The 12,170-nt window shown below is 51.7% G+C and overlaps 5 protein-coding genes across 5 annotated transcripts; 2 read left to right on the forward strand and 3 right to left on the reverse strand.

Moving 5' to 3' along the window:
- Positions 1-263: 263 nt before the first annotated feature.
- On the forward strand, positions 264-2,201 carry GLOTRDRAFT_52376 (pali-domain-containing protein; the record flags this gene model as incomplete). The annotated part of the gene is made up of 3 exons (XM_007862155.1): positions 264-571; positions 625-1,614; positions 1,684-2,201. Coding segments are annotated over exons 1-3 (1,737 nt in total), but the record flags the coding sequence as incomplete, so codon positions are not given.
- Positions 1,995-4,302, reverse strand: GLOTRDRAFT_135037 (Arginase/deacetylase). The gene is made up of 9 exons (XM_007862573.1): positions 3,820-4,302; positions 3,605-3,762; positions 3,319-3,550; positions 3,102-3,235; positions 3,024-3,043; positions 2,957-2,977; positions 2,818-2,896; positions 2,722-2,762; positions 1,995-2,671 (listed from the first exon to the last, which is right to left on the reverse strand). The coding sequence occupies exons 1-9, from the start codon at positions 4,207-4,209 to the stop codon at positions 2,556-2,558; spliced, it is 1,191 nt and encodes a 396-aa protein (XP_007860764.1). The 5' UTR covers positions 4,210-4,302; the 3' UTR covers positions 1,995-2,555.
- A 326-nt stretch (positions 4,303-4,628) lies between these two features.
- Positions 4,629-5,839, reverse strand: GLOTRDRAFT_108904 (uncharacterized protein). The gene is made up of 4 exons (XM_007862574.1): positions 5,643-5,839; positions 5,567-5,595; positions 5,443-5,509; positions 4,629-5,380 (listed from the first exon to the last, which is right to left on the reverse strand). Exons 1-4 carry the CDS (start codon positions 5,803-5,805, stop codon positions 4,803-4,805), a joined length of 837 nt encoding a protein of 278 aa, XP_007860765.1. The 5' UTR covers positions 5,806-5,839; the 3' UTR covers positions 4,629-4,802.
- A 104-nt stretch (positions 5,840-5,943) lies between these two features.
- On the reverse strand, positions 5,944-8,658 carry GLOTRDRAFT_67848 (WD40 repeat-like protein). Its single transcript, XM_007862575.1, has 12 exons — positions 8,508-8,658; positions 8,041-8,444; positions 7,908-7,983; positions 7,829-7,858; positions 7,579-7,777; positions 7,509-7,527; positions 7,273-7,456; positions 7,083-7,218; positions 6,799-7,017; positions 6,578-6,746; positions 6,373-6,522; positions 5,944-6,321 (listed from the first exon to the last, which is right to left on the reverse strand). Exons 1-12 carry the CDS (start codon positions 8,644-8,646, stop codon positions 6,097-6,099), a joined length of 1,950 nt encoding a protein of 649 aa, XP_007860766.1. The 5' UTR covers positions 8,647-8,658; the 3' UTR covers positions 5,944-6,096.
- Positions 8,659-9,762: 1,104 nt separating this feature from the next.
- GLOTRDRAFT_118639 (WD40 repeat-like protein) lies at positions 9,763-12,136 on the forward strand (the record flags this gene model as incomplete). Its single annotated transcript, XM_007862576.1, has 10 exons — positions 9,763-9,844; positions 9,902-10,321; positions 10,387-10,532; positions 10,594-10,643; positions 10,706-10,949; positions 11,002-11,128; positions 11,181-11,292; positions 11,342-11,581; positions 11,632-11,797; positions 11,848-12,136. The coding sequence occupies 10 exons, from the start codon at positions 9,763-9,765 to the stop codon at positions 12,010-12,012; spliced, it is 1,752 nt and encodes a 583-aa protein (XP_007860767.1). The 3' UTR covers positions 12,013-12,136.
- Positions 12,137-12,170: the final 34 nt, after the last annotated feature.

Raw genomic sequence — 12,170 nt, forward strand, 5'->3', positions numbered from 1 at the left:
AGGACGGGGTGTGCCTGAGGATAAGAGTGACCAGCTTGGTAGAGAAAGGCTTGCAGTGTGTACGATATTGCGGTCCTAGACTCGGTAGCACGAGTTGAGTATTACCGGTGGTCCCCCCCTGGCTGGCTCAGTGGCTGCACTGCGGGCGGACGCGTCCCGCACGTGCTGAGAGGTCGCCGGGGCCGGGCCGAGGGAGCCCTGGTGGCACTGGCAGCACTGCTGTGCCTTGGCCGACACCGTCGTTCCAGGAATACAGGCTGTGAGCCTGCCTACCACTTCCTTATCCATATCCCTCTCTTCTGTCTGTATATTGGCCATCACTGCTGTATCACTATCTGAAGTATGGGTCTCATCCGTCCGGCAACACCAGGCTTTCTCGTCACTCTCACAGCGACCATCCTCCTCGTCGTAGTCTCGTTCTCGGTTCCCTGGTTCAAGTCCGTCTATTTCCTCAAAGCGAATCTATCTGTCGAAAACATCAGCGGGTCTATCACCTTCGGAACATCGGGCTATTGTCTGGAATTGTCAAACGGCACGACTTGCTCAAAGCCTTCTATCGGTTACGAGCTAGGTACGTCTTACGTTAGGACCGTCGGTACTCTGATCACTGGACGCGGGGACTAGATGTTAATTCGCTGGTCGGAAACAGCCTTCCCATCCAAATACCAAATGTCGCAGTCAAATGGCTCACATACGCCCTCGTCCTGCACATCGTTGCCTTGGTTTTAGCCGCCATCTCGTCCCTTTTCGGTCTCCTCGCACACATCCGCGAAATGTCGATGACCTGCTTCAGCTCCTGCGTATCCGGATTTGCAGCTACCATTGCCCTCCTCGCCTTCATATTTGACCTGGCGTTCTTTTTCATCGCCAGGAGTCGCATGAACGCCGTCAGCGGCGGCTCAGCCAGTCTCGGTAACGCCATTTGGCTCACGCTTGCTGCGTGGGTCCTGCTATTCTTTAGCGGCTGCTTCTTCGGATTAGGGAGGTGCTGCATCAAGAGACGGCCCCGCAAGCCGTGGGACAAGAAGGAGGACGATAGGTGGACTGCCCCCACAGCTGGCGCCCCTGCTGGCAGCAACAACTACGCAGAACAGCTACGGTTGGATGCCGTCAAAGCTGAGGCAGACAGGAAAGCCCGGGCAGCCCGAGGTGAAGGAGGTCTGCCTGCTTTCCACGAATATCAACCTCTGAAAGCGCGAGTAGAAGGGGATGCAGTGTATGCAGAAGATGACTTGCCCGAGCAGCCTTATCACGACCACGATCCGGAAAGCGGGAGGGGCCGCCGACAGCCCACAACAGAATATGCTGGCGGATATGCTCCGGCTGCTGCTGGTACCGCTACGATTGACGAGTACTATTCGCCGACGAGGACGCAGTCCCAGAACGCTTACCCACCGCGACAGCGGCAAGGCAGTGGTCATACTCAAACCACTTCAGGATTCGCCCCTTCGACATATGCTTACGGTAATGCTTCCCCTCAAGTCACACCATTTGTACCAGCGCCGGTTCCCGCACCCGCACCGCAAGCGTCGTATCTCTCCCCAGGTAACCAATACGGTCATCAACAATATCCAAGCGCCCAAGCGTACGGACACACCGCTGGCGGAACTACATGTGAGATACAGTCAATCATTCAGGCTCGGCATCCGTTAATCTGAACTGTTTGTGCAGATCATTCTGCAGCTTCTCATCATCAGCAACCCACTGATGCCCACTCTTACTATGATCCCTACAATTCCAGTGGCTATGCCATGCCGCAAGCGTCGGAACCCACTCTAAACCCTGAGACATACAATAACACAGCCATGCTCATGCCGTCGGGCACGTCACCCATCGGGAATGCATCACCATACCATTCGCAGTCTTCGCCAGTGCACCAGCCAGTATACCCGCCGGAGCGCAGCTACACAGTGAGCGGAGGGGGCTATGGCGGGAACGTTCTTCCCGCATTCAACGAGCCTTCCACGGCTGACGGTCACGGCGATGCCTACCTGCCATACCCTGGGACTTCCACAGCCCCGCATATAACAACATCGCCACCACCTATTGATACTCGCGTGGGTGCTCTATCAAACCCGCACGCAAGTCCTGTAAAGGGACCACGAGCGCAGAGGAATTCGGTGGTGTCACCACCCGCGCATTACGATGATAGTCCACCTGTGTATGAGGATGTCGCTCCACAGACACCCGGGGGATGGTCAGGACCCTCGAGGAACGAGAAACGATGATGGCCTCGAGTTGATGTTTTGTGTACCGGACTCTTTACGAGATTATTATATTATTGATTCCCGACTTTCGTGTCATGTTTGTTTATCGTGGTCCATTTTAACGACACATCACGGACTGTCGACCTTGTTGTTACGCTGCATTCGATTTGTCTGTCGCATGTGCGAGATGGCTTATCGTCGTATCCATCAAGTGCTCACAGTTCGTGGTGAGTAATAGCAGGGGTCCACCTATTTCACATCTGCCAATGTATTCGTGAGATCTATTTTGCTTCCAGTTATGACAAGGAAACGCCGCTTCTTTTGGCTTGATTTCGAATATTATAATCTCTAGAGCTCTTGTCTAGAAGCAAGGCCACCCTTGGGCGCCTTTGGCGGTGCCTGCGTCAGGAACATCGACAGAAAGTCGTGCACCAAATCAGCCGCGATTATTCCGGTGACTTCAGCTGGGTGAATGACCATCAGTAAAATCCCACAAGAATGACGGAGGACATACCATGGTCGTAACCAGGGGAAACTTCGACGATGTCGGCGCCACTAGATCCAAATTTTGTAAGCGGCGGCAGGATGCCCGTGTCGTTTGCGTACTTACACAAAGTTGAGACCTGCTAGACCGCGGATAATGCGTTTGACTTCACGAACAGTCCATCCGCCTGCTTCAGGTGTTCCCGCTGGTAGTTTATCGATTATTTTTCTGTGCATAGATATTCGCTCCGATAACAGAAACTCACTTGCAGGTGCTAAACCAGGGTCTGAAACAATATCAGATATGCTAGGACATGCCTTTGGGGGACCTACCAATGACGTCAATGTCGAAACTAGGTGCCCCGAAGCTCCTTCAGCATAATTGGACGCATCCAAAAGCGCGAAATATACCTCAAATATACAGGGGTATCACCTACGCGATCCCTGATCCGCCTAATTATTTCAGAAATGCCGTGATCGTCGATGTCGTCCGTAGTAATAAGTTTAAATCCAACGGCTTCGTCATGTTCAATATCATCTAGTCCCTGGATGATCAGGGCGCGGAGAAGTAAATCATTTGGGCTATAGAAATACCAAAGCGGAGGGCGCGAATAGGTAGATCACGTACAGTTAATTTACACCGGACACCGGCGTGGATACTGGCGTTCGAAAGCAGCCCCTCCTCTCGTGCGACAGAGAAGAAGGTACCGTGCGTGATACGGGATTGGTCAGTGGGGGTCTGTCCTTTGTAGCCTTCCCAGGTATCCAGATGTGCGTCGAAGTGAATAACGGATATGTTTCCATAAACCTTGTTCAAAGACCGGAGGATCGGTAGTACGATAGTGTGGTCACCACCAAGGCTGGTCATAAGGCTTTAATATCACAGCCAACGTCAGCGGAAGCATGTCATGTACCTGATTATCCTGGGATGCTCGCGCTTGTCCTTGGCAATTTCGACGCTGGACCAAGGGCGAGACTCTTCACTGCTGACGACGGGTCTTTCCAACAGGGTAGTATACGCGGTCTCCATCTGGTCGATGGCTAGAGCATTGTCGAATGGACTTACGGGTACCTAGCGATCGGTCGCATTATTCTTCATGTTCAATTCCTCTATGGTTGAAACTCATACATCACCACAGTCAACGACTTTTGAACCGTGATTATATGGGTTGTTATCCCAGGCCAAAGAGTAACCTCGCTCGGCCCTCTGTCGCCGGCTGCCTGACCGAATGGCGAATGGGCCGAAGCGCGCCCCGGGACGGTATGTGACAGCTGTATCGAAGGGCATACCGAGTACTGCGACGTCGAATTCGGTCGATCCATCTTCGAGGCATCTGGAATAGGGGAGGTGCGAGAACGACAGAGGACCAGTGAAGGGCAAATCAATCTGTGGACCGTATTTTGCAGTCCACGGGCTTTCGGATTCTACATGAGCGGCGTGTTCTCCGAGAGGAACCTGATGACCGTAGACGTAGGACGACCCATACAACACAAACCCCAGACTAAGGACGCCTCGCATCTCGTCGAGTAGCACTCAGGCTGCGGGAGTTCAAGCAAACAGAAGAATCAAGGTATATAGAGGAGCGGTTAAGAACGTTAACGGAATGCGTTCGGTCCTTCCATCCGACGCGCACCCATTATTTCTCCTATCGCACACGTGCCAATGGTGACTTGAGAGCTTCACATTTAGCCCCAGTCCTGTCTTGTATATTATATTACAGTGAGCGTGCCGGATCTTCATGTCTCAAGATGAGTAGACTTGCGTAGACAGGACGAAACGAAACAGCACCACTGCCATAGTGCTGATATCGATGCCGCCTTCGCAAGCTCAGCTGTCCCAGTCTACATCCCAATCACGTGTGAGTGCGTGACAGTCGGATTCATCGGACACTTTCAATTGATTTTCCGCTTTCTTTCTGCTTTTGCAGTGGCGGTTTTCGGCAGAGGCAGATGAACGCGTCGTCATCCGCGTGGGACCACTAAGCGTTTCTGTACATTGCGAGATACATACATATAGATGCTGGAGACGGAAGTTACGTGGCGCCTTGACTATTCAGTACAAGCTCGCGAGACAGGACATATGGGTGAAACATTGCTCTTGTACAAGGCAACTCACGCAGTGACACCTGCAGAAGCTCTACGGGGCGTCACTACCTTCTTGCGTGCCTCGCGCAGAGGTATCACCTCCCATTTCCGGCGTAACATGGCCTTCATCCCCAGACCACTATCAGTAGCGTCCGTCACACCGAGCACGCGTACCCTCCTTAAAGGATCCGGGGAGTCATCAACTTCCCCCTCTTCTCCACGGTCTTGCTCCAGGATTTCATCTTCACGGAGATCAAGTCCAGTACCGAAGATCTCATCCGGGGATGACTCGATGTTTCTGTTGCCCGACAAGAAAGACAAAGGAGTACTGATAGCAGAGGTCAGAAAGGCCGAAGCGTTATCCATGAGAGTCTTGGGTTTCCGCATTGGAATCGAGCTAAGGAGGTAACGCTTGTAACGCCAAGCTTCCGCAACACTTGCGCGGTTTTGGGAAGCATTCGGGGGAGGGTAAGCAGGGTCCGTGTCAAATGTGACAGATATTTCCTTGTTCTCCGGTGAGTAGATGAATTGTGGCAGAGGATGAGAGTATGCATTAGGGAATGGATGTGTGATAGGTCGTCTGTGGCGGAGCACCAAACGGCCATCTATTTTAGCCAGGTAGTCATGAATACTTTTAAAGCGCAGGGTATCTGACAGAAGGTCGCACCTTCAACATCAAGGGCATGGCCCGATGATCTTGAGAAGAGCGCACCACTTGGATCGATGCCAAATACCTATGAGTAACTAGGTGTTAATGCAGAAGTATCGGAACCGCTTTCCGCTGCTCGCACCTGGTTATCATGTAGAGGATCTCGCAAGCCTTGTTATGTTAAAACTAGCCCTTGCAATGGGAATGGATCAACATACTGTCTACTAGTGACGTCTCTTGCTCTGGATAAAGGATCACTTCCGTGCTATCATCCGACGTACTGGCTTCGACATCGAGGAGCCGGCCACTGGCAAGGGATTTGATCACGAAGAAACCTTGGGGGAAGCCGTATGTTTCCAAGGAATTCTGGGTCAGCTGCATTCTGCGCTGGTGCAACGGCGACGAGAGAGATCACGGAGATGGACGTAAAGAGCGTTATGTCGCCGCAGCTATGATAGCTGAGCCTCGGAGCAGCACAGCTCTGCACAGGCTCTGCATGTACAGCCTTAAGTTGGTGGACCCTAACCTTGGAGCAGCGTGAATAATGCCAAGCACTCAAGCCAAACGCTTGCCCGTCCGAGCGATACTATACAGTACATCTAATACAACATCACGATACAAGCAGTAAAGCAAAAACAGCACAAACAGAGAGCTCAGGCAAACACTCCCTTCTTAGTCCTCCAATCCCTCTAAATCGTCGGAATCATCCGAATTCTCGAAAGCACCCGGAATATTGTAGCGTTCCGACCGCCGCCTGGCTCGCTCATCCCTTTCTTCCCGTTGCCTTTCTGTCCAGTCTTCTAGGTTGTTACCCATCTTGGTGAGACCCTTCCATTCATGCCTTGCCACAATACTACCTCGACCGCCGTTCCAGCCAACACTCATCAGAACAGGCTCCTGAAACGAATGTGAGGACGCAGTACGTAAGCCAAACATAATAGAAGTTACCTTGGAATGCCAGCTAACGTCGCGGACGCATGTACGATCCCGATAAGCACTAGCAGAAGGGGGCAATTCCTTGTCTGAAGGATCGAAGGCCATAGGAAGAGTATGTGCTCTGTCAAGGACTTGAATGACACGCCCATCCAGAGACCAGATCTGAGAAAGGTTATACATTAGCTGGTGTCAAGTCCCAAGGGAAGCATAAGCTAACATGTATTCTTCCGTCAGCGGAGCCAGAGTAGATGTACTGCGATCCGGTAGTCTCGGCAGGCGAAAAGTGACACCTAATCAGAGTCTTCAAAACGGCATGCCCACGGTATGTCATCACACTGCAGTCTTGGGGATGTGCTAGGCGTCGTGGCCTTGGATAGTGACCATACCTGCGCAGGCTCCAACTCAGCATACGAAAAGGCCAGAATGAAACAAACCCACCGATAGTCGTACTGCGAGTTCCCGTAAAACTTATCTGCAAAAGTCTCGTATTCCTCGTTGCTCCTCATCTTTCGCAAGTCCCAAAGGCGCAGTGCCTGATCCTTGCCGTTGGATATAACATATCGACCGTCCCCCTTTGCAGCAACATTCGTTATACCTTCAGTGTGACCTACTAACACACCGGACGGCTTGTACGACGAGCCGAGCGACCGCCTATCCCTGTTAACAGATCACGTTCAGACTTCTACTCACATTTGCCTACTCGTGTTGCAACCTGCACGTACCAGACTTTAATGAACGTGTCGTCAGATGCGCTGATCAAAATATTGCCTGAAGCACTGTCAGCCCAACAGCAACTATTGACATCGTCTTGGTGAGCTTCGATCTTGACTGTCCTTCGATCCGCCTTGAGATCATATACTAGTATACGTCAGGCCAGGTCATTCAGGCGCAGTTGACGATGCAAGCGCCTACCAAATATCTTGCCATCTCCACCAGCAACGACCTCTGTTCCGTCAGCGGAGAATCTGCATGACCATATGCCGAATCTCTCATCATCGAATCCCCATAAGTGTGATCGTCTAGGAGGATCTCCGAAACGCAATGGTATCTGTTCTGGCTCTGGTTCCCGGACGTTGGTCATATAAACAATGGGTGTCTCCATTTCTCTCAGCAATGCTATCAGGCAAATCGTCCCGTCACCGACTTACAATAGATGCATATATCATCCTACATTGACGTTATGAAGTGAACGGTAAAGAATTACAAAACAAGAGCTACCTTTCGTTATCCGGACTGAGATGGGAGTCGGTAATTGTCCAACGGCCAGGATGTCCCTGAATTGTATTGATTACCTTCATAGTTGTCCGATGGTCCTCGTCCATATCCGTCATATATCTGCTCGGGCGGGTGCGGTGTACTCGGTTCGGAAGGGCGGGTGTGGGTGGCGCTGTCATGTCATACACATTCAAGCTGAAGTCTAGGAAACTGTCAACGCTGGGCGAAAGAGTGACCACGGGGACCATATCACCTTGCACGCATGTGTAATAGAACGAAGAATCTACAGTCGCATCAGCCCTGGGCTGGATTCAGTGACAGAATGAGCCTACCGTCTGAGAATTGACCCGAATACGCATTGTGGGCGTAGGAGGCAACGGCGGTACCATTAGAATTAGGGACAAGGTCCTGTCATTGATGTGAAATATTAGCAGCAGAGCATCCAGAAGCTTGTATCGGACGCACGCATGCCAGGTCCGCCCGATAGAGAGGCCGTAGCACCGCCGCTCTATCCCTCATGGTTCTGTAGATATTCGACTGTTTCCGACCGTGTGCCGATCTGAATTTATGGCCAGTACGTCCAAACTCGCCGCTCATAAGCAGGTCGGCACCAGCTTTCTGGGGCTCCTTCACTTCTGGAAACCATGATCGATTGTTGGTAGCGGAAGTCACGTAGTCCTCGTCGTCTTCTTCATCCTCGTCGTCATCTTCATCCTGTCCTATCCTGACATTCCCCAGACCACCGTACCGCATGCCCAGAATCCGGGTCAGCTCGCGGATGGTAAACCCACTGACATTGCCCTCGGAGTGTGCGTTTCCGGCCTCACCTCCGCCTGTAGCAGATTGTCCTCCCTGTAGGTCAAACAGAGCTAATGCATTGACACGGGCTCTCAGGGCATGGGCAAGATCGAATTGGCGAAGCATCGTCTCACCTCCCATGATGCTCTGCACTGCGGACTCTTCGCCTTCTGCAGCATCCGTTGCTTGTTCGGCCTGGAACTCGATGTCAAGCTCGTCCTGATCTTCATCGCCCTCGACGTAGGCATCCGGCCCTTCGAAGCCGTCGTCCATCTCGACGTCCCATTCGTGTTGCATTATGGTCGAGAGTTAGGACGATCACGGCGAGCCGGCGGGTCCAAATACAAGGATGACAAGGCAAGCCGAAATTACTGATCGAATCTCAGCCCGGCACTTTGCTCACGCGTCGCCTACGTCAGTACTTACTTACCACTGTCAGTTTACCGTGTCGTCGTCTGGCAGCAACAACAAAGACTCAGGTAGTACACAATGCACTTTACGTGACGAGATACGGTACAAGCGTGCAACCGATTAACTAAGAAAGAATCTGCAAGCCTTCCTCTTGGTCAAAGACACCGCCGACGCCCTCTCTTTTCTGCAAGACGGGAAAAGAAAGACGCCGTAGCCAGAGACTTATTGGATAGTGACTGGAATCAACGAGCAGGGGGACGACGGAGATTCCAATCAAGAAAGACGTCGGACATAGTACGGCTGGAACGGCGTTCGACCAGAATCGACGAACGAAGGTATAGAGACGTCTAAGGAGTAAACTATCGCACGGGCGAAGGCGAACTCACTTCCAAACGCTTGTTTACCAGAGGAATGTACGACACCTATCCGTCCAAAATGCAGCATCCCATCCTAGCCAATCGAGCGGTGACGTCTCAGTGTTCTCCGATCGTACGACGAGCGACTCTCCAGCGTCATTAGTCCAAGATCGCTCAGCTGCGCGCGTTGGACTGTAGATGGAATCCAGGAGTTGCAAGGAATGCTGGCCAAGACTTCTGACGTATTCAAGAGTCATTCCTTGAGTTTCGAACCACCGTCCCAAGATCAGGCCCCAAGTCGCCAGACCGAGCAATCATAAGGACCAGAGCGGAACAAATAGACTGATGCGCAAGCCAAATTGCCGGGCCTGAGCCTCGCGGGGCTCAGACCCGCCGATTTGCAGGGATCACATAGTTGATTTCAGAGACAACCAGCTGCTCAACGGAGACGACGCAAATGAGCGACAAGAACGCCGATAGGGTTTGGGTGAGAGACGAATTTTGTCTCCGCTTCATTTCCCGCCACAGATGTGGCACGCACATCTCAACTCTGCACCAAGTCCTCTGCTGTATTTCTCCTTTACCATCCCTGCCATCTTTGCCTGTGCTACCTTGCTTCTGGATGTCGCCACCAGACGATAAGCCTCTTACGGTCTCTGCAGAGGAAATCAATTGCCTCATCCATGCGTACTTGGAGGACTCCGGTGAATTGCTAGCTCCCGCTTGACTTGGTGGCTTGTCGTGACCTTGGGGATTTGCAGGTTTCATGCACACCGCCTATACGATACGAAATGAAGCTCAACTTGACAACAATCCATATTTCGAGAGACACATTCCACGTGGAGAGCTCATCGACCTTCTTACGAAGTCACTCATGTATATGGAAATAGAGGAGCATTGGGACGGTAGCGCGCTGAAGCTGGATTGTAAGAGCGGGTTTTCCTTGCTGGAGCCACATCAATGCCAGTCCGATTCCCCTCGAGAACCTGCTCAGAATGGCGAGCAAATATCAGGGCAAGAAGTTTCTTCTCAAAACCAGGTGGATGAGGACCATGAGATGGAGCTGGAGTCCACAATAAAGAGGAAGGCCGATGTTACTTTGGAAACAAATGGTCGGGTGGAGAAACGGCCAAGGTTCGAGTCAGAGCCACCTCCGGCCACTGTGGCAGATGAGGCACAACGTATGCTATACTTCCCTCATGCGCGTCATACTGATTATAAGGACCGCTCATTTTCTGCACGGTAGCAACCGACCAGATCCCAGACGTAAAACCTGAAGAGACTGCAACTGAGGCAACGTCAAAGGCACCGAAATTCAACCGCAATGCTGGTCCTGCAGACGAGTCGACACCTCCAGACGCTATACAGCTGCTACAAGGACATGAATGTGAAGTTGGTGACAGATTATTCTCACCGAGGTGTACCTGGCTTTATGAATCAATTTACTCAACAGGTGTTCGTTTGTGCATGGAATCCAACCAAGATTGGGCTACTTGCCACGGGGTACAAATAAATGTAAACATGTACAACGTTGTTAGGCTTCTAACGCCACTTGCCTTTCACAGGTCGAAGGATGCCGTGGTGAATATCTGGAAAATCCCTGGACCCCCTCCCGATGGATCAGGGGTCTCACCGCACTGCTCAGAGGCTCCCTTAAAGCTAGCACATTTTGCGAAACCGGAATCTGCAGACCTCACATCGCTTGACTGGAATCCCGATGGGACACTGCTGGCTATCGGGTCGTACGACGCCATCTTGAGAGTCTGTGATACCAATGGAAGGTTGTATATGACGAGTGAGCTCCACGAGGTAAGCTTGCTCTCTTTCACGAAGATAACGTCTCATGCGCTCCGGCGGGAAGGGACCTATATTCGCGACGCGATTCTCCCCGGATGGTCAATGGCTGTTGACCGCGAGCTTAGACGGAACTGCATGTCTATGGAATGTTAGAACGAAGATCTTACGTCATCGGTATAGGTGTCATCTGGGCGAGTTACCCATATTCATTTAGAAAAAATGTGATCTAACCGCGGTCTTCAGACTGTTGCCTAGACGTAGACTGGATCAATGCGAACACTTTTGCAAGCTGTGGAGCCGATAAGCTAATCCATATACTCAAGCTTGGAGAGGATAAGCCCATCTGGTCATTCACGTATGTAAAAGATGTTGTGACTTGTCTCGCGCTGGCTAAAACGCCGTAGCGGACATACCAATGAAATCAACCAGATAAAATGCAACCCACGCCGCACTCGAATAGCATCGTGTTCCGATGATAAGACGGCACGAGTATGGAACTTGGATTCTGCTTTGGCTCATCGCGACCCTAATAGACCCATGCTCCCGGCGGACAATAATTGCGTCACTTTGAAGGGGCATAGGGGTAATGTCAGCAGCGTAGAGTGGTGTCCTCAAGTGAGCAACACGAACGAGCTATTGGCAAGGTATGCTGCGTTATGGTGTCCAAATGCCAGACTTATTTAGCATGCCGCAGTTCGGGTTTCGATGGGTCCGCTCGGTTATGGGACTCTGTGACGGGAGATTGTCTCAAAGTCTTCCAAGACCACAAACGGCCGGTCTACGCGCTGTCCTTCAGCCCAGAGGGCAAGTGGCTTGCCACTGGGAGTGGAGATGGCTGGTTACACATATACGATGTTCAGGTGCGTCCATCATGCCTTCACCGAGTGCTGTCATCGATGTCCACTTTCAGACGGCCCAGAGGAAGTGGTCATGGTATGCTGGCGTGGACAAGCCAGGCGTCTATGAGATAGACTGGCAAAGGACTGGTAATGTTAATAGAATTGCCATAGCGTTGGAATCGCGGAATGTCGGGGTCATTGATGTTACGAGGATACAAGTGCTGCAAGACAACTGAAGTATGCTGATATGTTGTGCTGTGGACATACGGGACGGTTATTACATATATCATTATTAGTAATTGTAACCTCTACGCCAGGCATACTACATCTGCATAGCACTATGGTACATACTTACTCGAGAAGCGCCGGCTGTCGCCGGCATAGACCTTGCGAC

The sequence above is a fragment of the Gloeophyllum trabeum genome (assembly GCF_000344685.1).
Source record: "Gloeophyllum trabeum ATCC 11539 unplaced genomic scaffold GLOTRscaffold_00001, whole genome shotgun sequence".
NCBI lineage: Eukaryota > Fungi > Basidiomycota > Agaricomycetes > Gloeophyllales > Gloeophyllaceae > Gloeophyllum > Gloeophyllum trabeum.

Excerpts from the sequence above, each read along its gene's own strand:
- GLOTRDRAFT_135037 (XM_007862573.1), bottom strand. The coding sequence starts at position 4,209 with ATGCGAGGCGTCCTTAGTCTGGGGTTTGTGTTGTATGGGTCGTCCTAC. Across the intron at positions 3,551-3,604 it reads GAGCATCCCAGGATAATCAG|CCTTGGTGGTGACCACACTA; the intron begins GTACATGACATG and ends CCTTATGACCAG. Across the intron at positions 3,236-3,318 it reads GTGTCCGGTGTAAATTAACT|GGACTAGATGATATTGAACA; the intron begins GTACGTGATCTA and ends CTGATCATCCAG.
- GLOTRDRAFT_108904 (XM_007862574.1), bottom strand. The coding sequence starts at position 5,805 with ATGCAGCTGACCCAGAATTCCTTGGAAACATACGGCTTCCCCCAAGGT. Across the intron at positions 5,596-5,642 it reads AGAGACGTCACTAGTAGACA|GCTTGCGAGATCCTCTACAT; the intron begins GTATGTTGATCC and ends TAACATAACAAG. Across the intron at positions 5,510-5,566 it reads ATCCTCTACATGATAACCAG|GTATTTGGCATCGATCCAAG; the intron begins GTGCGAGCAGCG and ends AGTTACTCATAG.
- GLOTRDRAFT_67848 (XM_007862575.1), bottom strand. The coding sequence starts at position 8,646 with ATGGACGACGGCTTCGAAGGGCCGGATGCCTACGTCGAGGGCGATGAA. Across the intron at positions 8,445-8,507 it reads AGTGCAGAGCATCATGGGAG|CTCTGTTTGACCTACAGGGA; the intron begins GTGAGACGATGC and ends TCAATGCATTAG. Across the intron at positions 7,859-7,907 it reads TTCGGGTCAATTCTCAGACG|ATTCTTCGTTCTATTACACA; the intron begins GTAGGCTCATTC and ends ATGCGACTGTAG.